At 30.6% G+C, this 26,007-nt stretch overlaps 1 protein-coding gene across 1 annotated transcript in view; it reads right to left on the bottom strand.

Annotated features, from left to right (window-relative positions):
• Window positions 1-523: 523 nt before the first annotated feature.
• The window catches only part of LOC119600207 (TBC1 domain family member 16), a 44,177-nt gene continuing 18,693 nt past the window's right edge, over window positions 524-26,007 (bottom strand). Inside the window, exon 3 of the mRNA XM_037950303.1 lies at window positions 524-2,035. Within this exon, the coding sequence (XP_037806231.1) occupies window positions 851-2,035 (1,185 nt within the window). The 3' untranslated portion in view covers window positions 524-850. The remainder of the gene's footprint in view (window positions 2,036-26,007) is intronic.

The following is a 26,007-nucleotide window of genomic DNA, read 5'->3' as shown; positions in this document are numbered from 1 at the left end:
AGGGACATAAGAGCTGATTATGAAAAATTGAGTACACAAAGTAAATACTAATGGTCCACAATTTCTTGTACACATAGAGTTTTTTATGTGTGAAAATTATTGTTTTCAGAAAATCAGTTTTCACCAATAAATTGCTTAAAAATACTAATTTGTTTACTAGTATTTAGCACCTTTTTATGTACACATCTTCTCTGGATTTAACACTTCAAATCAATATATTTTAAACAACAGTTTTTGTCAAAAATATCGCATTAAACTAAGGAAAATAATTCCCGGCAATTTCCGTTTACATGGATGAGCGGACATGATTAAATCGATTTAGAAAATTATTCTAATTCGTTGAGGTGGGTTTCTTCCCTTCCCACTATAGTGGTGTAGGGCATACAAAATTGCTTACAAAACCTAAAATTTATTTATATGTATGTATTTATACTCAGCTATTAGTTGCATAGCATTGCCTTTTAAAATTCTCCGTCTCCCAATATGTAGTTTTTAGAATCGTAATTAAAGAGTATAATTTTCCATTTCAAAGTTTATCAATTCGAACATTAGTTTTATTTGAATCGTGATATACATATGATTTTTTATAAGTAATCATAGCAAAAAGCACATGAAGCGTTTTATATTTAATAGTTAATTTTTGATACACTTATTTTTAATAAGATACTTTTATTTGTTATTGCATTATTATTAATTATGTTTGTTATTTTTTTAGTATTTTGCTCAACGAATTAATAAATATTTTTATAGTAGTAATAAAGAAAACAAATACATATGTATTATAGTAGCATTTCATACTTGTGTGCAACATGTTGAATTAAAAATAGTTAATTTCAAAACAAATGTAAGTTTAATCTATAGCTAAGGAACATTTTTCATCTTCAGTGTGTCCGACACATTCCAAAGCTGGCCTATGTTCCGAATCCCACATACCGGGACCACATCTCTTACAAAGTCCTGCTAATGTACAAGGAATTTTAGGGAGTTGCCTATATTGATGCAGCAATCCACGAGCTTTTCGCAATATTAACTGTCCATCCATGTACATGGCAAGAGAACTGAAGTGCAACAGCATCTCATCAGCTCGAAGGTTTTGAGCAATAACGTCATCGGCATATACGGCAAGAATAGATAAACAGAGGAAAAGATGAAAGTAGTCTGTTAAATAATTTGACCAGCATGCCTCCCACATTCTAATAACTACAGCTTCTGTAAACTCCCGCTTAAAACAGAGCAAGAGCCATCGGTGACAAAATAGTAATTCCAAAGCATCGCTATGATTTTTGAGATGTTCATAAAACCGAGGCAACATAATACGTATAAGTTCGCGCAGAAAATTAAGATTTCTATCGACATCGTTATCAGTTGGAGTGCACACAAAAAATGCACGTTGCATTAGTCCTACAAAACACCAAAAGGTTTCAGATTCATTTTGTATTTCACACAGTACTGGGGCCAACAAATCACTCATGCCCTGCGAATACGATATTCCAGCATTATAGAATGCGTAGTTTAACAAAATGTTTTTCATTATTTCAGTGTTGGGATTGTCGTCTCCGCAGAAAAATGGATTTGATCGATCAGTACGCACAACATCCTTTTCAACCACACACTGTACGGTTTTCCAAAAATGGACCTGTTCTTCTGGTGACATTGAGTATAAGCGTCTTCTAGTGATTTCCTCATACTCCTGACGTTTGATGTCCATTAAAACTGCACGATCTTCAAAAGTCGATGAAAACGAATAGCACTTAAGCAAGAAGGGCCAAACGGTCTTGCGAAGGCTCTTCTCAAGTCCCCCAAAAAATACACATTTTCGCAGCATTAAGTCATCGTCAATTTGACCCTTTTCATTAAGAAGGGTGCCATAGAAGAAATTGGTTGTAATCTTTTGAACATTTCCTTCATCAGGGTGCAATTCAGATTTTTTAACCTCTGGTCTACAAACCATGAATTGGCGGTATGGTAAATTCTGCTTTTCATTACCAATTGTATGCGTAATGTTATGAAGAAAACAGTGCCATTGATGAAGAACCTGCAAATGACAAACATATTTTATTGATCGTTAACTTATGAATGTAGATAATAGATAAACATTTATGATAATATACAAATTTTCTATACAATTTTAAAAAATATACATACTTATGTATACAAGGGAATAGCAAAAATCATTTTTTATTAAATTATACAGTAAAATGTTTGCGGATTGTCGAGTGATTAAAAGAATGCCGCGAAAATCTAACACAATTAAAAATTTTTTTTTTATTTTTTTAATAACTGTAAAAAATATTTAATTTTCATTGGTTTATTTCTTTATTTATCCATATTTATCACGTCATCAGTGATATCAAAAACTAAATTTTGTAAACCCGAAAATTTTAGAGTTACAGATTAAATAAATATCTTTTCAATTTTAACGATATCTAAAATCAAATGCACATGATTATCACGGTATACTGAACAAGGTACCAGCACTTGAGAGCAACCACAAGCATACAAGTCTATGTATAAAAAATTGTAAACAATGATCAGCTGGGCTAGCGATGTCACCTTGTATTCAGTACTCCCTGCATGATTATCATAAACATAGTGATAACCCTATAAGAAATGCAGTGGTTATATTATGGCCATGTCCACTTTATCTTAATTTTGATTTAAATGTTTTGAGAATTCACTTTTGGTCACTGTTTAAAACAAAATTTTATTAAAATTAGTATTAAGCATATCAAATATAATTAAAATATTACTACTGACCACGCCCACTTTTAAAATTTTGAAAAATATGTATACAATAATGTTTAAAATAGTCAACATTAAACTTTAACGCAAAAAATAAACCGCTGAATTTTTCATTCTGAAAAAGAACTTAGTTTTCTATAGAAAAAACGATTTACTTTAACTGTGAAGAAACTACGCTCTACATCGAGGCAAATTAAAAAAAAATGGGAAAACCTTGGAACACCTATATTCCATATATGTGAATGAGTTGTAAATAAACTTTTAAATATTGTTTTATATCAACCGATTTTACTAAACTATTAACAAAATTACAATAATCATATTACAATTACAATAATTATATTAGTGTTTGATATACATACATACATAAATCTTAATATACATATTTTGAAAATACTTATTAATATTGACTCACATATTTTCACTCACGTTCATAAATTTTCTATACAACAAATGTAGCGTGCCCTTATTACACCATGCAAAGTAATTTTCACACATAGAAAAATCTACTGTATTAACTCGATGTACTAAGTTTTTCATAATCAGCTCTTGCCCTTTTAAGGTTTAAATGAAATACGATTTCAAAAGTTGGAATTACAAACTTATATAAAAAAATTTGGTATTAATATTAATATCAAATGAAGCAAATATCAAATGAGTTGAAACAAATAATATTATTTGCTATGCCGAATCTTAAATACCCTCCACCAGCAAGCTACTTTTTATTGAAAACCATTTAACTATATAATTTTTAGATAACTTGGCAAAATTTTTGTTTCCTTATTGAGGGTACTAACATTTATGCATATGTCAAATTAATTTTAATTAGGTCTAGAAAAATGTATATTAATAGGCCAGTTTGATAACATTTTAATATAATGATTTATCAGTACACAGAACATTCTCATTTTGAATTTTATCCGGATATAATCATTTAATTACGAATTAAGTGATATTAAGTGATTTCAAGAAGTATACCTTATATGTGAGCTAAGACAACCTATGGACCGATCCGGAAGAAAAAATCCGTAGAATGATTTATATATACAAAATGCACATTTATGTCGAATTTTATCCCGATAATTTTGATTGTTAATGTGCATTTGAGTAATCTTCGGAAATGGTACTTATATGGGAGTTGTGACTAATTATCAACCGATAAGGTTGATAATTAGTATGCCAAAAAAGAATTCAAGTCGAATTTTACTACAATAGACTTATTAATTAATGAAATATGTGCGTTTAGGTGATTTTCGGAAGTGGACTTTATATGTATAGGAGCTATGACCTTACACAAAACATATTTGTGTCGAATTTTATCAAGATATCTTTATTTGATAATGAAATATGTGCGTTTAAGTGATTTTTTTGAAAGAAATATTACCATATATGGAACAATCCGGAAAAAATTTGGTAGATTAATTTATATGCTCACAAAGCATATTTAAGTCGTACTTTATCCATATAGCTTTATTATAATATGTGCGTTTAAGTGATTTTCGTAAGTGGGCCCTCTATGGGAGCCTATCAGGAAAAAAATTCGTAGAGTGATTCATATAAAGACAAAACATATTTGTGTCGAATTTTATCAAGATAACTTTATTTGACAATGAAATATGTGCGTTTAAGTAATTTTCGGAAGTGGGACTTATATGGGAGCTATGACCAATAATGAACCGATCCGGGGAAAAAGTGGTAGAATGATTTATATGTACACAAAACATATTCAAGTCGAATTTTATCCTTATAGCTTTAGAATTTAATGAAATATATTCGTTTAAGTGATTTTCGGAAGTGGGCCTTAAATGGTAGCTATGACCAATAATGGACCGATCCGTAAAAAATTTGGTGAAATGATTTGAATTTATACAAAACATATTTGTGTTGAATTTTATCCCGATAGCTTTACAATTCAATGAAATATATGCGTTTAAGTGATTTTCGGAAGGGGACTTTATATGGGAGCTATGACCAATTATGGGCCTATCCGGAAAAAATTTAGTAGAATAATTTATATTTATACGAAATATATTTATGTCGAATTTTATCACGATAGCTTTATTTGATAATGAAATATGTATTTTTAAGTGATTTTCGGAAGTGGGGTTATATGGGAGCTATGAACAATAATGGACCGATCCGTAAAAAAATTTGCAAAATGATTTGTATGTATACAATATGTATACATATTTGTGTCGAATTTTATCCCGATAGCTTTATAATTCAATGAAATATATGCGTTTAAGTGATTTTCGGAAGGGGACTTTATATGGGAGCTATGACCAAATATGGACCTATCCGGAAAAAATTTCGTGGAGTGATTTATATTTAGAATATACATATTTGTGTTGAATTTCATCAAGATAGCTTTATATGACAATGAAATATGAGCTTTTAAATGATTTTCGGAAGTGGGCCTTATATGGGAGCTATGACCAATAATGGACCGATCCGTAAAAAATTTGGTAGAATGATTTGTATGTACACAAAACATATTTAACTCGAATTTTATCACAATAGCTTTATTAATCATTGAAATATGTCCGTTTAGGTGATTTTCGGAAGTGGACCTTGTATGGGAGCTATGGCCCATTGTGGACCGACTGAGATCTACGTTAAAAGTATGATTTCTGTTCATATTATATTTGCATGTACAAAATTTTGTGTTGATACCGATATATTTGAGGGAGTTATTAACGATAAACTAATTTCCGGGAATATATACCTTTGTATGGGGGCTATGGGAAATATTGGATCGATTCTAAAGATTTTCAACATAATTGATCACTGCCATGAAAAAATAATGTGTGACAAAATTCATCGAAATATCTTTAGTAGTTTCTGAGAAAACTTCAAAAGAATTATGAAAAAAACGTAATTTTTTTCGAGGTAGTCTTAAATTTTTACTCATAACTTTTTACGTTGTGAACCGATTTTGCTGATTTTCAATACCAAACTGCTTAGGATAATAATAAATATTTTGGGTGAGTTTGGTTGATTTCCTTTGCTTAGTTCTAACGTGAGCGTGTTTTACATAGACAGACAGACAGACAGACGGACAGACGGACATAGCTTAATCGACTCAGAATTTCATAAGGACCCAGAATATATATACTTTGTTGGGTCTTAGATGAATATTTCTTGGTGTTACACACGGAACGACAAACTTATATATACCCTCTATCACCACTGATGGTGGTGGAGGGTATAAAAACGAAATGAAATAAATAAATGTGCATTTAATTTTACAATAGGATAGGAATAATACTGATCTGAATAGGATGCTAGTTGTATGACATAGTATACAATTGGAGGTATTTTAATTTGTAATAACCTGCGGACTGCTGGGTATGTACTAGTGTATTTCACGGGAAATCCCAGGACGGGAATTCCGCAGAATTTTCAATCCCGAATTCCTGAGAAATTATGCGGGAATTATTTTCCTGAAACGTTAATTGTTTTCAATGGTGCGTGCAAAAGTTATAGCGGTTTAAAATAATATAATTTAAAAAATCGTTAAAAATACGGGTTAAGCTGTCTTCAAATAAAATTAGTACCCATTCGTAAACATTTATGAGAACTATCAGCGCATGATAAAATAGTTATTGCCAATTTCATATTTCGGAAAATATACTGATAATCAGGGAAACCAAAATATGCAAATGCATGTTTTTTGTGGTGCGTCGTATGGACTCATGGATAAGATATTTACACGTTTCAGACCAATTTAAGAATTTTGGCATCGATTTGTTAGAGCATATTTTTGCATATTTTACCCATAAGAGCATAATTTTGCATGATTTCACCTTTTTAGCATATTTAAGGCATATTTTCGAGTTTTTAGAGCATATTTTACTCTTTTAGTGCATATTTTGATGTTTTCGCTTTTTTTCGTTTTTGTACATTTTCAAAACTTTATTTAAAAAAAATAAAATTTTATTTTTAATTTTTTAGCCTATTTTACAATTTTGAAAAAAATATTTCGTTTGTAGAACTTAAAAACTACAAAAAATACATTACTCTCATGAAAACCAATGTTATAGTTTTTTGTTCAATAAAGCATTACATTTTAAATGAGACCAATCCATTTTTATAGTTTAAAAAACTAATTATTGGAATTTATGACAACACCGATTAAAATGTCAGTTTAGAAGCTATGAATACAATTGGAAGAAATGTGTCAAACTTTGTCGTTTGAAATATGTTTTTTGGGGTCCAAATGGTTTCATGTTATTTATTGGTTATCTGAACGTAAAACGGAATTCTATTAAACTAGTTCTTCAAACTATGAGATGAATCAATTATAAAAAATCTTGTAGGATGAAATATGACACTAAATATTTATTATTTCATTACAATTTCTGTCTTTTTGAGCTTTTCAATGTTAAAAAATAATGAAAAATTTTATTTTTAGAGCATATTTTTTAAACTTTAATGTGTTGTTTCTAGATAACGTGTGAGTAGTTTGAGTTAAAATTTTACTTGTATTTTGTTTTTGTTATAATAACAAAATACAAGTAAAATTTGTGCTCAAACTACTCGCTCGTTATCTAGAAACAACACATAAGAGTATATTTTGAGTTTTTTACGGCATATTTAAAGCGCTTAAAACACTTTTTTTAGAGCATGTTTTCGGTTTCCCTGCTGATAATTAAAAAAAACTATTTTAATTTTTTTTTTTTTTGCAAATTTTTTTCATAAAAAGTTCGCATTTACACATTTTTTAATGCGCATTTGACTCGGAGGAGTTAATTATAATGAGATTAAATTTACGCGATATTACAACTATATTCGTAAATAGCTATGAATGTCACATTTAAATCGCTCTCACAGGAAAATAACATTGTGAATATAAATTCTTAATAAAAATATAAAAAAAGATAAGTAACAGCGAATGGACGCTAATTAAATACATACTTATTTATTTTTAATATTAAAAATACATTTAAATTAAATAAATTGTCGTTTTTGTTAATGCAATTATTAACAAAACAATTTATAAAAAAGCAAAAAGTATACAAAAAGAAAAAAATAACAACAAAACCTTAAATAGAGTGTAGTGTGTGTTATTGTGCATGAGTTTCTCTAACTCTCCAACAAGTGAAAGGAGGCTCAGTAGCAATGGAAAAAATGCATACTTTGTTATGAGCTCTCCATGCAACAACAACAATAATTATGACCCAAAAAATCATAAAAACTATTTAAGTGTAAGAACAACAACAAACGAGAGATCTCCTCTCTCAAGTGCGCCAAAACAGAACAATTGTGTAGATAATAGCGCAAAAGAAAAAATAAATAAACAAACAACAGATTCAAAAACAACAACAAACGAGAGATCTCCTCTCTCAAGTGCGCCAAAACAAGACAATTGTGTGGAAGACAAAGCAAAAGAAAAAATAGATAATCAAACAACTGATTCAATGGTTGATGTAAATAGTAATGCTAATGTGAACAATATCACAAATAGTACCAATAACAATATTAACACTGTGAAAACCATTAATGATAAGGAGGGTCACTCAAGCCCAATGTCAAAGAATACTGGTGCCATACCAAAAAATACTCCAAATTTATTGAGCTCGCATAAAACGCAAAAGATCCAAACGGGAATGGACCGTTATGTCACTTATGCAAAACGTAAGTCCAGCCCTAGGACTTCAAAATTGGAACCAAATCCAAAACAAGCGAAAACAAATTCCGTAAGTCAAAATCGTTTTGCACTGCTTGATAACCAAGAAAGTGAAAAAGTACCATCCATGACTTTAAAAGACCAAAAGCCACCTCCCCTCTATTTGCGCGAACCTACCACCAATCTATTGGTAAATAAGTTGTCCCAACTTGTAGGCAAAGAAAATTTCCATGTAGTCTCTCTACGGAAAGGAAACATTCAGGAAACAAAAATACAGACTTATTCAGAAAAGTCTTTTAGAACAATAGTTGATAGTTTTGATTCTGAGAAAAGAAATTATTACACGTATCAACTAAAAAGTGCAAAGGGTTTGACAGTAGTTATCAAAGGTGTAGACAGCTCTGTACCAACTGATGACATTAAAAAGGCGCTAGAGTCTGAAGGTTATGAAGTGAAGTCCATTCACAATATATTTAACAAGGACAAAATTCCCCAACCAATGTTTAGAGTTGAAATTACTTTTAACTCTTCACAATTGAAAAAAAAGGGTGATACTCATCCAATATACAGTTTAAGATATCTTCTCAATCGCAAAATAACTGTAGAGGAACCCATTAAGCGCAGAGGTCCTCCTCAATGCCTAAATTGCCAAGAGTTCGGTCACACCAGAACTTTCTGCAAATTACCATCTGTTTGTGTGAGATGCGGAGACATCCATAAGAGTCAAGATTGTCCTTACCCAAAAACAGATAACAATAAAAGAAAATGCAGTAACTGTGGTCAAAATCACACTGCTAACTATCGCGGATGTCCAGTATATCTACACATCCAACAATCAAATAAGGCCAGAAGACCTTTATATGCTCAATATAAAGCTTCTAACTTCCCAAGCCTTCCTAATACTTCTAGTGCTCAATATAGAAGTATCACAAATAAAAGCAATCAGAATAAATCGTATGCCCATACGACAAAAGAGGGTTCCGTTACCCAAATGAATGCAAATCAAACTTCTAGTGCCCAATATAGAAGTCTTACAAATAAGAATAATGAGAATTTGCAATCAAACAATGAAAATAATGCCCCATTATTTTCATATGCACATGCATTAAAAGAGGGTGTGCCTGCACCCGAAACAAATTCTCAAAGCTCTATTGAGAATCTAATTCAAACCATGAACAGTTTCATGGCAAATATGCAAAATATGTTTCAACAATTAATGCAGAATCAAAGCATGCTCATGCAGATCCTGCTAAATAAAAAATGAATTCTCTAAGAATTTGTTTTTGGAATGCTAACGGCCTTAGCCAACACAAGAATGAAGTAGAACAATTCCTGCTACTTCAGGAAATTGACGTACTACTCGTCTCTGAAACACACTTTACCCTAAAGAATTGTTTCAGAATTAATGGATACTACACTTATGATACAAAACATCCAAGTGGCAGAGCCCTTGGTGGAACAGCCATTTTAGTGAGAAAAAATATTAGACATTTCCCAATGCCAGAATACAAAAAGGACCATATCCAGGCCACCTCTATAAATATACCTGATAGTCGAGTTACAATATCTTCAATATATTGTCCTCCTAGGTATAATGTTAATCGAGAGCAGTTTCTCGAATACTTTAAAACTCTTGGCCCAAGATTCATAGCAGCTGGTGATTATAATGCAAAACATACATTTTGGGGCTCTCGCCTCATTACTCCCAAAGGCAGACAATTGCTAGAAGCAATATCGTACAACAGACTAGATGCCATATCTAGTGGCCAACCTACCTATTGGCCTACAGACCTCAATAAGATTCCCGATCTAATTGACTTTGCTGTAATCAAAAATATAAAACGAGAATTTATTTCAGTGATCCCTTCATTGGACCTCTCGTCAGACCACTCGCCTACAATTTTAACGTTATTAGAAACCCCAAATAAATTGGAAAACTATTGTTCTTGTTTCCCTAACAAGAAAACGAACTGGTTAAAGTATAAAATGTATGTTAGCTCACACCTGCCACAAAACATTTCATTGAAGAATGACCATGAAATACAATTCGCTGTCGATATATTTACGGATATCTTACAAGATGCTGTCAAAGTGTCTACACCCCCAGTCACCTTGGGAGACTTCAAAAAATCGAAATGTCCTAGGAACATTGAGTCTCTTATTAAAGAAAAGAGAACACTCAGACGTCAATGGCAACAATCACGATCTCCAAACATAAAGGTTAAACTTAATCAGTGCCAAAGAAGACTTCACATCGCTTTAAAGGATAATAAGGAATCTAATCTGAGAAATTATCTCAAAAACTTAGACCCTACTAAGAAAACAGAATATAGTCTCTGGAAAGCTGTTAAAAATATGCAGTGCCCTATTGCATATGAGTCACCTATACGCCTCCAGAATGGTCAATGGGCAAGAAATACGTCAGAAAAAATTGAAGCATTCGCCAATCACTTGGAGAATGTGTTTACTCAAAATGATACAGATTCTTCTATTAGTGCTAACATTATAAATAATGTGGTTCCACACCCAATAAAATTCCGGTTCTCTACCGTGAAAATGACAATCAAAGGTCTAAAGGCAGGAAAATCACCTGGTATAGATAAAATTACTACCACGATGATAAGTAACCTGCCCAATTCAGCACTGAGAATTATTTTGTTCATCTTTAACTCGATGCTACGTATTGGATACTTCCCTAACTCATGGAAAGTATCCGAGATTGTTATGATACCAAAACCGGGGAAAGATGTCACTCAAGTGACATCATACCGTCCCATTAGCCTGTTGTCTTTATTCTCAAAACTTTTTGAAAAGTTATTGCTTGAAAGCCTTTTAGTACACTTTAACGATAATCGCATTATTCCTGGCCATCAGTTTGGTTTCAGAAGAAAGCACAGCACTATCGAACAGGTACATCGAATAACAACTCTTATTCGGAAGGCCTTCGAGAGCAAGCAATATTGCTCTGCATTATTCATAGATATTTCTCAAGCTTTTGATAAAGTCTGGCACGATGGACTAATACACAAAATTATCACATTACTACCTGCGAATGTTCACAAACTGCTTAAAAATTACATATATGAAAGATCTTTTCAAATCAGATCTAAAGATGTGATCTCTTCACGTCGAAAAATATCTGCTGGAGTACCCCAGGGGAGTATTCTAGGTCCGCTCCTATATATTTTATATACTGCAGATATGCCAACGAGCGCACTGACTCACACATCTACATTTGCGGATGATACCGCTTTTGTAAGCATGCATGCAAACCCTTCAATAGCTTCTGAACAACTCCAGTTTCACATCGGCGAATTGGAAAAATGGCTGGACAAATGGAAAATAAAAGTCAATGCTACAAAATGTACTCACGTTACATTTACTTTAAGAAGGGAAAATTGTCCTCCCGTGCAGATAAACAATATAAAAATTCCTGAACAAAGCCATGTGAGATATCTTGGTATCCACCTTGATCGCCGCTTAACATGGACTCACCACATTGAAGCCAAGGTTACACAAATAAAATTAAAGTCAGCTCAATTGTACTGGCTAATTGGACCACGGTCTGCTCTAGACTTGGAGTACAAAGTGCTTTTGTACAAAACAGTTATAAAACCGATATGGCTATACGGCATTCAACTGTGGGGAACAGCCTCCTCATCTAATGTTGAAAAATTACAAAGAAAGCAGTCAGCACTGTTAAGGTCAATAACAGGTGCCCCGTGGTACATTCGCAATAGTAATATTCATAGGGATCTCAATGTCCCCATAATACGCGAGGAGATCAAACTCTCTTGTTTAACCTACCTGTCGAAACTAATGGATCACCCAAATCCCCTTGCCAGGGAGTTGCTGTCATTTGAGGGTCATAGACGACTGAGAAGAACGGAAACATTGGATTTTGCCAGATAATCAAATTATCGAGAACTTTTGTTGAAATTGCAGTGGCAATAACGACGTTAGTTATAGTTTAGGTTAAGATTTCAATACTTATTGTAAATTTCTATGTAAGAAAGATTCAATAAATAATAAGTAAAATGAAAAAAAAAAAAAAAAAAAAAAAAATGTCACATTTTTACAAAATTTACGCCTATTCCTGGCAAGTTTGTAAAGGTCCTTCTCTGTCCTTAGATCTCTGACATCAACAATATACCTTAAATTGCGTGAAATTACTACAACTATTAAATACCGTTACTTAAATTTAATTTGATTAATGCGCGCACATTATTCAAAAAACTAAAAAAATAAAAAACGCAAAGTTTTGGTTACATTAGTTTACAACCATATACATATTTGCATCTAAAAGTATTAATGAAATTATTATACGGCTTTGAAATGTCAAAAGTCTTGTGACTCTTGTTTATAAAGGATGGCTATGTAAGTTATGAACTGTGAGTACAGTTTTGAAATTTATGAAAAAACTCTGGTAACTCTGGTTTTTAAAATTTTAAATGTTCATAAAGTTGAGAGATAATAAGCTATTGGTCTGAAATTATGGACATAGGTACATGTGTTTTGGTATATTATACCGAAATGTATCAAAACACTTACTTATTTTAAAAGATTAACGCAAATACGAGGCATTTTAATTCAGTTTCATCGATTCTTAAAAATATTTGATATAATTATGGGCTAAAAAGCCCAATTCGGTAGATTCGATTAATTGGGTGTAGGTGAAATAATGGATACATATAAACCATTTTCAATGGGGTTAGTCTTTGCGGTAAAAGTGGTGTACATACTTTCAAATTTCATAAAATGATTTTCAAAATTGGCACCTGTAGTTTGATTGCAATGCTTATATAGACGGACAAACAGAAATATACTTTGTTAACAAAACAAATAAACAAATTGATACCAAAACCTATCATTTGTTATGATAGTTGACAATGGCGTATATAAAAATCGATAAATTGGAATTTTTACCTTTAATATTTAAATGTGTTTGTAGATAGGGCCTTTTGTTTTTTGTCAATAAAATCGATCGGAGGAGGAGTCCAATTTTTGGTGTGGACAAAAATATCGATTTTTGAATTTTTGGTTAGTCAGGGCCGTTTGCGTTTCAGGTGACGATATATATACTTTCGTTTATTTTGAAATTGTTTTTATATTATTATATGTGTGTAGAATTTTTGAAGTTAAGAAGAACTTCAAAAATTCTACACACAACTTATAGATTTTTTTAATATAGTTTATTATTATTATTATTATTTTATAAAAAAAGGAAATCTGTCTTATATTTATTAAGAGGATTTTCATCAGGCAGTTGCGCAAGAGTCTCAAGATGGCATCATCGTCTTTGCACCAAATAGAGACGAGAAGAATTACGAGACGTGGAAAATTCAGATGAGGAGTATTCTGATTCATACCGGTACATGGAAATATGTTAATTGAGATTAGAAAATCGATTCAACATGGGGTCAAGATCAAATATTAGAATGGGAAACCAATTATGGAAAGGCATTAGCAACTATATCAAGAATTTTACAAAATCTAAACATGCTTGGAGTAAACTTAAAGAAGTTTATGAGCCTAGTGGACCAATGCAGAAAGATTTTTATACAAAAAGTTGGTAAATGTAAATATGAAGGACAGTAAAGATATGGCAGAAGAGCTAACCAATTTTTGCGATATTAAGGTGGAAGTACATACGCGTTGTACGCGGCAACGCGTTATAGGCTTCTGTCAAAAAAGTTGAAAAAGTGTATATTCATTTAACAAGTTCAACTTTTACGCATCGGCAGCATATTGTGAGGTCAATGCATAAGCAAAATCAGTTTAGTTTTAAAATCGGCCTTTCCAGATCCAGTTGCCGTTCTGCTAACGCATATCTTAAGCTGTATCTGTTTTGTGTGGGCTATGCGTTTTCAAATTGTTTGTTGGGTTTCAAATACTTTAAAATTTCCAACAACAATATTCCTACAATTTTTTTATGTATTGAAAAATTTGTATTTCAAAGATTTTTTTTAAATAAAATTTCTAATAGAACGGAAATATAAATAATACACGAAATCAATTCCGTTAAATTAAGAAAACTTTTGTGGGATAATTTAATATATCTTTTGAAGAATAAAAGGAATAGTGAGGGAAATATAGATTTTGGAAACCAATATAGCTTATCTGTAAATAAGAGCATCCTGCGCCACAGAAAAAAAATTCAAGATAAAAACATTCTGCGCCAGAAAATTTCAATTTGATATTAAATTTTTGGGGATAATTGCCTTAATTCTTCAAATTTTGAAACAAAACTCGCCCAATCCTCAGCATCTTTCTAAAATCCTATAAGAATCAAACTTAAATAACCTATAACTAATTATTTAAACTAAAATCAGGAAAAACTTATCTAAAACCTACTTAAACTTAAAATCTAAACTAATTTAATCACTAAAACTTATTTCAACCTAATTAAACGCTAAATCTATACTAATCTAATCTTGAAAAAGCCTCTAATACTAACTTAGTTTAATTTAAAAGCTAATTTTATCATAAAGCTACTAAAAACTATATTTTTATCTTAAAAACTATCTTAAATTTTATCTAATTTAACTTAAAATCTAATTAAATTATCTTAAACCTAATTTTATCTTAAATTACTTAAACTTTCCTAACTTAATTACATCTAATTTAACGAAAAACTTAAATTTTCTTAAATTTTATCTAATTTTTGAAAATAATCTAACTTAATCTTAACTTAATTTCAATTTTTAACTTAATTTCAATTTAATTAACTTAATTTTATCTAAAATTAAACTTAATCATAACTTAAATTAACTTAAAACTTGTAATAACACTTATACACTAACATACATACATACATAAATACACTCAAAACGTATAAAATGAATGATAATTTAAAATTAAAAATTATAATTATAAACCAAATTCAACAAACTTCAGGCCTGTTGTCATCGTTGGATTATATTTGGTAAGTTTTAAATTGTGTTTACTGTTCATTTAAATTCTTTATGTATTTAAGTGTTCTAAATTGAATAATTTTTGTGTTGATGTTAAAACAATTATGTTATTAACATAATATTCTAAAGTATTATGTTAACAACATTTGAAAGTAAACTTCAAATTTTTTCATTGTTAAATACAAAGAATAAATAAGAAATGAAACTGTTGTCAAAAGTACCTAAGTCTACTGTCATCCGGTACCTAACTCTAAGAATGTATTAGTAGAATTCTCAAGTCAACATAGTTGCAAAAAATCGTATTGAAAAATATTGAAAAACAAGTTAGAGTGCTATATTCGGCTGAGCCGAATCTTAAATACCCTCCACCAGATACTTTTATATTAATACTTTTCTAATTGATTAAACATTTGTAGAAATAAGTTAACTCATATCTTAAATAGAAAAATCTCAAGATTTAAACAGCTTAAATATATTACAATTCCAAGATTTATTGAACATTACAAACGCCATTTTCTTTATATTTTTATAGCGCTTAGCGATATTTAGAAATTTGCATGTATGCATGTGTGTGAAAGATTTAAGGATTTTCAAAATACATATATATAATTTTGTTCTCCACAAATTGATAATGCAACTAGTTAAATACGGTTAAAGCGCTTTCAGGGGCAGGACCTAGTATGGAAGATATGACCAATTATAGACTGATCGTAAAAAATTCTTTAAGCAAAATTTCTGTACATAAAAGCTATGTTTCAGTAAAATTTTGTGTCTATATCGTAATTCAGTAATAAGCAATGTGTGTTTAAGTGATTTTCTGAAGGGAACCTTGTATGGGACCATACAATGTTATGAACCGATCATGAAAATATCTTGAAATAGAATTAGAATGTATACAAAACTAATATTTGTGCCAAATTTTGTATCAATAGCTTGACTTGGTAATGAGTAATGTGCGTTTAACAGATTTTCGTAAAAGGACCTTGTATGGGAGCTATGACCAATTATGTATATAAAGAAAAAATTTCAAAATTCTGTATCCATATCATTATTTGGTAATGAATATTGAGCATTTAAGTGATTTTCTGGAAGAGACCTAGTATGAGAGCTATGACCAAATATGGGCCGAACGTAAAACAATTTTATAGTGTAATTTATGTATATAAGAGCAATATTTGTGCTAAATGTATGGATATCTTATTTAAGTAATGAGTTATGCGCGTTTAAGTGATTTTCGGGAGGGGACCTTGTATGGGAGCTATGAGCAATTATGGACCGATCGGAAAAAAATTTCACAGTAATATTTCTGTGCATATGAGTAATATTTGTACCAAATTGTATATGGATATCTTAATTTAGTAATGAGTTATGCACGTTTAAGTGATTTTCGGGAGGGTACCTTGTGTGGGAGCTATGACCAATTATGGACCGATCGGAAAATCTTTCACAGTAATATTTCTATGCATATGGACAATACTTGTACCAAATTTGATATGGATATCTTATTTAAGTAATGAGTTATGCGCGTTTAAGTGATTTTGGGGAGGGGACCTTATATGGGAGCTATGACCAATTTTGGACCGATCGGAAACAACTTTCACAGTAATATTTCTATGCATATGAGCAATACTTATACCAAATTTTATATGGATATCTTAATTTAGTAATGAGTTATGCGCGTTTAAGTGATTTTCGGGAGGGGACCTTGTATGGGAGCTACGACCAATTTTGGACCGATCGGAAACAACTTTCACAGTAATATTTCTATGCATATGAGCAATACTTATACCAAATTTTATATGGATATCTTAATTTAGTAATGAGTTATGCGTGTTTAAGTGATTTTCGGGAGGGGACCTTGTATGGGAGCTATGACCAATTTTGGACCGATCGGAAAAAAATTTCACAGTAATATTTCTATGCATATGGGCAATACTTATACCAAATTTTATATGGATATCTTAATTTAGTAATGAGTTATGCGCGTTTAAGTGATTTTCGGGAGGGGACCTTGTTTGGGAGCTATGTCCAATTATGGACCAATGCAAAAAGTGTTTTCTCTGTATGAATTCTATTGACGTAAGACTTTAATTTGCAAAATTTTGTGAAGATATCGACATTGTGGCGGAAGTTATTAACAAAAAACCCATTTTACGGGAATATGTACTTTTGTATGGGAGGTATATGAAATTTTGGACCGATGCTAACAATTTTTAGCAGGGATCAAGATCTTGTGTAGAAACTTATGTATGGTGATTTTCATGAATTTATCTTGCATGGTTTACGAGAAATTTACATCAGAATGTATAAAAAATGCTTATTTTTTTCAAGGTTGTTTTAAATTTTGATTCATAACTCTTCCCGGTGTGAACCGATTTTGTTCATTTTCAATACCAAACTGCTTAGGACAACAATGAATATTTTTAGTGAATTTGGTTTACTTCCTTTGCTTCGTTTTAACGTGAGCGTGTTTTAGGCAGACAGACGGATGAAAATCACCATACATAAGTTTCTACACAAGATCTTGATCCCTGCTAAAAATTGTTAGCATCGGTCCAAAATTTCATATACCTCCCATACAAAAGTACATATTCCCGTAAAATGGGTTTTTTGTTAATAACTTCCGCCACAATGTCGATATCTTCACAAAATTTTGCAAATTAAAGTCTTACGTCAATAGAATTCATACAGAGAAAACACTTTTTGCATTGGTCCATAATTGGACATAGCTCCCAAACAAGGTCCCCTCCCGAAAATCACTTAAACGCGCATAACTCATTACTAAATTAAGATATCCATATAAAATTTGGTACAAGTATTGCCCATATGCATAGAAATATTACTGCGAAAGTTTTTTCCGATCGGTCCATAATTGGTCATAGTTCCCATACAAGGTCCCCTCCCGAAAATCACTTAAACGCGCATAACTCATTACTAAATTAAGATATCCATTTAAAATTTGGTACAAGTATTATTCATATGCACAGAAATATTACTGTGAAAGTTGTTTCCGATCGGTCCAAAATTGGTCATAGCTCCCATACAAGGTCCCCTCCCGAAAATCACTTAAACGCGCATAACTCATTACTAAATTAAGATATCCATATAAAATTTGGTATAAGTATTGCTCATATGCATGGAAATATTACTGTGAAAGTTGTTTCCGATCGGTCCAAAATTGGTCATAGCTCCCATACAAGGTCCCCTCCCGAAAATCACTTAAACACGCATAACTTATTACTAAATTAAGATATCCATATACAATTTGGTACAAATATTACTCATATGCACAGAAATATTACTGTGAAATTTTTCTCCGATCGGTCCATAATTGCTCATAGCTCCCATACAAGGTCCCCTCCCGAAAATCACTTAAACGCGCATAACTCATTACTTAAATAAGATATCCATACATTTAGCACAAATATTGCTCTTATATACATAAATTACACTATAAAATTGTTTTACGTTCGGCCCATATTTGGTCATAGCTCTCATACTAGGTCTCTTCCAGAAAATCACTTAAATGCTCAATATTCATTACCAAATAATGATATGGATACAGAATTTTGAAATTTTTTCTTTATATACATAATTGGTCATAGCTCCCATACAAGGTCCTTTTACGAAAATCTGTTAAACGCACATTACTTATTACCAAGTCAAGCTATTGATACAAAATTTGGCACAAATATTAGTTTTGTATACAAAAATTCTATTTCAAGATATTTTCATGATCGGTTCATAACATTGTATGGTCCCATACAAGGTTCCCTTCAGAAAATCACTTAAACACACATTACTTATTACTGAATTACGATATAGATACAAAATTTTACTGAAACATAGCTTTTATGTACAGAAATTTTGCTTAAAGAATTTTTTACGATCAGTCTATAATTGGTCATATCTTCCATACTAGGTCCTGCCCCTGAAAGCGCTTTAACCGTATTTAACTAGTTGCATTATCAATTTGTGGAGAACAAAATTATATATATGTATTTTGAAAATCCTTAAATCTTTCACACACATGCATACATGCAAATTTCTAAATATCGCTAAGCGCTATAAAAATATAAAGAAAATGGCGTTTGTAATGTTCAATAAATCTTGGAATTGTAATATATTTAAGCTGTTTAAATCTTGAGATTTTTCTATTTAAGATATGAGTTAACTTATTTCTACAAATGTTTGATCAATTAGAAAAGTATTAATATAAAAGTATCTGGTGGAGGGTATTTAAGATTCGGCTCAGCCGAATATAGCACTCTAACTTGTTTAATCTATAATAGCAGCATTTTTTAAACAATTGGATTTATTAAATCCAAAATTTAGTTCTCCCTCTGTACGCCAGGTGGATAAAGCAAAAGGTTTTAATCGAGGCTAAACAAATTTTAAATCACAATGTCAGCAGCGGCCGACAGATGGAGTTATTTCAAAATTTAATATTAAATTTGTAAATTTTCCATAAAATTTGTAACAATTTGTTGCAAAAATTGGTATTTGCACTGAAATATCATGTTTGAAATATTTAAGTTACATGAATTTTGTTTATTTTCCTATTTTTATACATTTTAAAAAATATTTGCCATCTATTGGTGAATAGCAAAATAAAACAAATTAAATCATTTTTAAATTATTTTGGTTTTATTCTATGAATACAAAGCATTGCCATATTGAAATTAGCTAAATCCAACTATTTTTTTGGATTTAATAAATCCAAGTTGGATTTACTTCTTTTAGCTGCAGAACCGCCATTGTTGCACTAAAATTAATTTTTCTTTGACCTTCTATTAGCATATACAGTGTATTTTCAGATTATGATGACCAAAACTAAATTTCAGCCTCCAAAGATAGTTTTTTTTCTTGAAATAAAATAAATCCAAAATAAATCCAGTGATTAAAAAAAGCCCCTAATATTGAAAAAATAAATTATTTATTTGAAATATCTTTTTCGTTTACCATACGAAAATTTACAACATTGTTTTTTTTTAGTTTTAATTTCAACCAACAAAAATTCAATGTCAAAAAATAAAAAATATTTTTTTTTTTCGTTTTTAAAAAATATATTATTTTCGGGCTATTAAATGTGTTTAAATTGTGCAAAAAAATTATAAAATATAATGTTAAGTAATAAAAAATATTTCAAAGTGCTATTATCCTCAAATTTTCGCGAAAAAGTTTTGAAGTTTGGAGAGAGAATAAAATTTTTACATATGTGTTGGATTTACACAGCACTCGTCTGTGAGTTCTTTGGTTAAATATTTCAATTTAGAATACTTAAAAATAAAACAAACAAATTACACTACACAACAAAAATTAACCAATAATTTTTATTAATGTTATATATGAAGTTTATAAACATGTTCATTTTACATTTTAATAATAAATTTGTTTAATTATTAGACTTTAATAATGACAATAATTAATAATAATTTCCGATCGGTCCAAAATTGGTCATAGCTCCCATACAAGGTCCCCTCCCGAAAATCACTTAAACACGCATAACTTATTACTAAATTAAGATATCCATATAAAATTTGGTATAAGTATTGCTCATATGCATAGAAATATTACTGTGAAAGTTGTTTCCGATCGGTCCAAAATTGGTCGTAGCTCCCATACAAGGTCCCCTCCCGAAAATCACTTAAACACGCATAACTCATTACTAAATTAAGATATCCATATAAAATTTGGTATAAGTATTGCTCATATGCATGGAAATATTACTGTGAAAGTTGTTTCCGATCGGTCCAAAATTGGTCATAGCTCCCATATAAGGTCCCCTCCCCAAAATCACTTAAACGCGCATAACTCATTACTTAAATAAGATATCCATATCAAATTTGGTACAAGTATTGTCCATATGCATAGAAATATTACTGTGAAAGTTTTTCCGATCGGTCCATAATTGGTCATAGCTCCCATACAAGGTCCCCTCCCGAAAATCACTTAAACGTGCATAACTCATTACTAAATTAAGATATCCATATACAATTTGGTACAAATATTACTCATATGCACAGAAATATTACTGTGAAATTTTTTTCCGATCGGTCCATAATTGCTCATAGCTCCCATACAAGGTCCCCTCCCGAAAATCACTTAAACGAGCATAACTCATTACTTAAATAAGATATCCATACATTTAGCACAAATATTGCTCTTATATACATAAATTACACTATAAAATTGTTTTACGTTCGGCCCATATTTGGTCATAGCTCTCATACTAGGTCTCTTCCAGAAAATCACTTAAATGCTCAATATTCATTACCAAATAATGATATGGATACAGAATTTTGAAATTTTTTCTTTATATACATAATTGGTCATAGCTCCCATACAAGGTCCTTTTACGAAAATCTGTTAAACGCACATTACTTATTACCAAGTCAAGCTATTGATACAAAATTTGGCACAAATATTAGTTTTGTATACAAAAATTCTATTTCAAGATATTTTCATGATCGGTTCATAACATTGTATGGTCCCATACAAGGTTCCCTTCAGAAAATCACTTAAACACACATTACTTATTACTGAATTACGATATAGATACAAAATTTTACTGAAACATAGCTTTTATGTACAGAAATTTTGCTTAAAGAATTTTTTACGATCAGTCTATAATTGGTCATATCTTCCATACTAGGTCCTGCCCCTGAAAGCGCTTTAACCGTATTTAACTAGTTGCATTATCAATTTGTGGAGAACAAAATTATATATATGTATTTTGAAAATCCTTAAATCTTTCACACACATGCATACATGCAAATTTCTAAATATCGCTAACCGCTATAAAAATATAAAGAAAATGGCGTTTGTAATGTTCAATAAATCTTGGAATTGTAATATATTTAAGCTGTTTAAATCTTGAGATTTTTCTATTTAAGATATGAGTTAACTTATTTCTACAAATGTTTGATCAATTAGAAAAGTATTAATATAAAAGTATCTGGTGGAAGGTATTTAAGATTCGGCTCAGCCGAATATAGCACTCTAACTTGTTTAATCTATAATATTGAAAAAATAAATTATTTATTTGAAATATCTTTTTCGTTTACCATACGAAAATTTACAACATTGTTTTTTTTAGTTTTAATTTCAACCAACAAAAATTCAATGTCAAAAAATAAAAAATATTTTTTTTTTTTCGTTTGTAAAAAATATATTATTTTCGGGCTATTAAATGTGTTTAAATTGTGCAAAAAAATTATAAAATATAATGTTAAGTAATAAAAAATATTTCAAAGTGCTATTATCCTCAAATTTTCGCGAAAAAGTTTTGAAGTTTGGAGAGAGAATAAAATTTTTACATATGTGTTGGATTTACACAGCACTCGTCTGTGAGTTCTTTGGTTAAATATTTCAATTTAGAATACTTAAAAATAAAACAAACAAATTACACTACACAACAAAAATTAACCAATAATTTTTATTAATGTTATATATGAAGTTTATAAACATGTTCATTTTACATTTTAATAATAAATTTGTTTAATTATTAGACTTTAATAATGACAATCTAAATTAATTTTTATTCCACGAAAGGTTAGTTAAATATGTAGATAGGGAATCATTATAGGGCTATCTTGCAGATTTTTTTTAAAGATAGTAAGGTTGGGAGGGTCTAGAATGAGAAGAAATGCCACCATCTTCTCGAGATCTTTAAATTCAAATTTTCTATATATGTTAATTACTGAGTTTTAAATACAATATTAAACATGCACGAAGTCAAGAAAATTTATCAAACATCGATCAGCCAACTAATGTGAGCTTCACGGTAGATATGGACTCATCAAACACAGGTGTAAGAACGCGATCGAAAAGAACAGGACAATCACAAAACGGACCAACAGGCAATTCAAACGAGACACAAATTAGACAAATTATTACTGAGTCTCTTAATTAACTCCATTTTATCTAAAATTAAACTTAATCATAACATAAATTAACTTAAAACTTGTAATAACATTTATACACTAACATACATACATAAACACACTCAAAACCTGTAAAAGAAATGAGAATTTAAAATTAAAAATTATAATTAGAAACCAAATTCAACAAACTTCAGGCCTGTTGTCATCGTTGGATTATATTTGGTAAGTTTTAAATTGTGTTTACTGTTCATTTAAATTCTTTATGTATTTAAGTGTTCTAAATTGAATAATTTTTTTGTTGATGTTAAAACAATTATGTTATTAACATAATATTCTAAAGTATTATGTTAACAACATTTGAAAGCAAACTTCAAATTTTTTCATTGTTAAATATTTCAATTTAAAATACTTAAAAATAAAACAAACAAATTACACTACACAACAAAAATTAACCAATAATTTTATTAACGTTAAATATGAAGTTTATAAACATGTTCATTTTACATTTTAATAATAAATTTGTTTAATTATTAGACTTTAATAATGACAATCTAAATTAATTTTCATTCCACGAAAGGTTAGTTAAACATGTAGATAGGGAATCATTATAGGGCTATCTTGCAGATTTTTTTTTAAAGATAGTAAGGTTGGGAGGGTCTAGAATGAGAAGAAATGCCACCATCTTCTCGAGATCTTTAAATTAAGCTTTCTTTATTTTTTTTGGTTTTAGTTTAGTTAATATTTTAAAGCTACCTTTTTAAATGAATGTGCGGCTCTTAGCCTATCCTGATGGAGACAAGAACACCACCCCAAACCCTGAGCACGGTCGGAATAATAGGTATCGCAGGTCTCCTAAAGGATAGGGCACAACGCGTGAACCGTTACAAGATCAGGGTTGTATTTTCTTTTGTGTAGAAGAAGAATAAACTAGAATGAAATAAATTTCACCAACAATGAAAGAAAAATATTAAAAAAATAAACAAAATCTTAAAAGTCAAAATGACGCGTTGTGTGTAACTTGCAGCTTGTAGAGCCCGAAAAGTTTGAAAAGCGTAAAACCCGTTGCCGCCTCAACGCGTGTTGTGTACTTCCAATTTTACCGAGAAATTGATGTTGGAATACGTAAACAACAACGGTGGCCAAATATGCTCCTGCGGGCATTGTGTTATTCTCACTTATACAAACACAATATGAATTTCTCAGCAACAAAACAAACTAAACACAAAACAAAAACAATTTAGTTTAGTTGCTCTCTTTATAAAATTATACGCAGAGAATATTTTCAAAAGCCGTTACAAATAAATGTTTATATGAATACTTATGAAAGATTTATTAGACAAATAATTATATATAATTATATTAGTATTTTCATTTATTCAAGCAATTAATCGCCAAAAATTTTAACGGTTAACCGATCGACGGTTAATCGTTTGAATACCGAATAGACACATGTAACAATACATACACAAACACTAATATATGCATTAATACATACATTAATATATAAAACAACAAATACAACAATACGTACATACATCAATGCATGCATATATGCAATACATACTTTCATTAGCACATACATACATACATACATCGACACATTCATTCCTTCCATTATTCATTTATAATACAAATATTATGAATAACACAAATAACTACAAACATATAATTTTTTTAAGTGCAAATCACACATATTTATACCCTACACCACTTTAGTGGGGAGGGTATATTGGATTTGTGCTGATGTTTGTAACATACAAAAATATTCGTCCTAGACGTCCTAAAGTATACCAATCGGCTTAGAATCGTTTTCTGAGTCGATTAAGCTATGTCCGTCCGTCCGTCCGTCTGGCTGTGCGCAAGGTACAGGTCGCAATTTTCAAGATAATTGGATGAAATTTGGCACGCAGGTTTTATTTGACCCAAGGACGAAGCCTATTGAAAATGGTTAAAATCGGTCCATTATTTCACCTAGCCCCCATAGAACAAAACCCCCCGAAAAGGGCTTCTGAGCTCATAATTATGTTAAATATACAGATATATCGATAAAATTCGGCACAACTAAGTTTTATAGAAGTCTTGATGACCCTGCCAAATTTCATATAGATCGGGCCCCATCGATCGAGCTCCCATACAAAGTTCCCTTCAGAAAATTACTTGAATGTCCCAAATTAACTTATAAACACAAATATCGCGATGATATTCAGCACAATAAAATATTATGTAAATATAAATATATTCACAAAATGTTATCGGGCTTGGTCCATATTTGCCCCTAGCCCCCATATAAAGCCTCTTTCAGAAAATTAGTTTTTCATCCATAAATTGCTTAAATGTATCGGAACAAGGGAATATTGAAGATAAATACTTTATTATAAAAAATAAATCACATTTAATATTCATAACTGGTGTAGGGTATCATATGGTCGGCCACGCCCGACTATACTTTCTTACTTGTTTTATTTATGTTCTCTTTTGTATTTTACACTACATCATATGCAACACTGGCTTTCTGGCCAACGTTGGTCTATGGTCATGATACCACCTATAAAATTATGGTAAAAACAAGTTAGAGTGCTATATTCGGCTGAGCCGAATCTTAAATACCCTCCACCAGATACTTTTATATTAATACTTTTCTAATTGATCAAACATTTGTAGAAATAAGTTAACTCATATCTTAAATAGAAAAATCTCAAGATTTAAACAGCTTAAATATATTACAATTCCAAGATTTATTGAACATTACAAACGCCATTTTCTTTATATTTTTATAGCGCTTAGCGATATTTAGAAATTTGCATGTATGCATGTGTGTGAAAGATTTAAGGATTTT

The sequence above is a fragment of the Lucilia sericata genome, unplaced genomic scaffold (genome assembly GCF_015586225.1).
Source record: "Lucilia sericata isolate MDLA Ls3-8-SP2 unplaced genomic scaffold, ASM1558622v1 Contig000107F_arrow, whole genome shotgun sequence".
NCBI lineage: Eukaryota > Metazoa > Arthropoda > Insecta > Diptera > Calliphoridae > Lucilia > Lucilia sericata.
The sequence above is the reverse complement of the archived record's forward strand: the minus strand, read 5'-3'. Positions and strand labels throughout refer to the sequence as shown.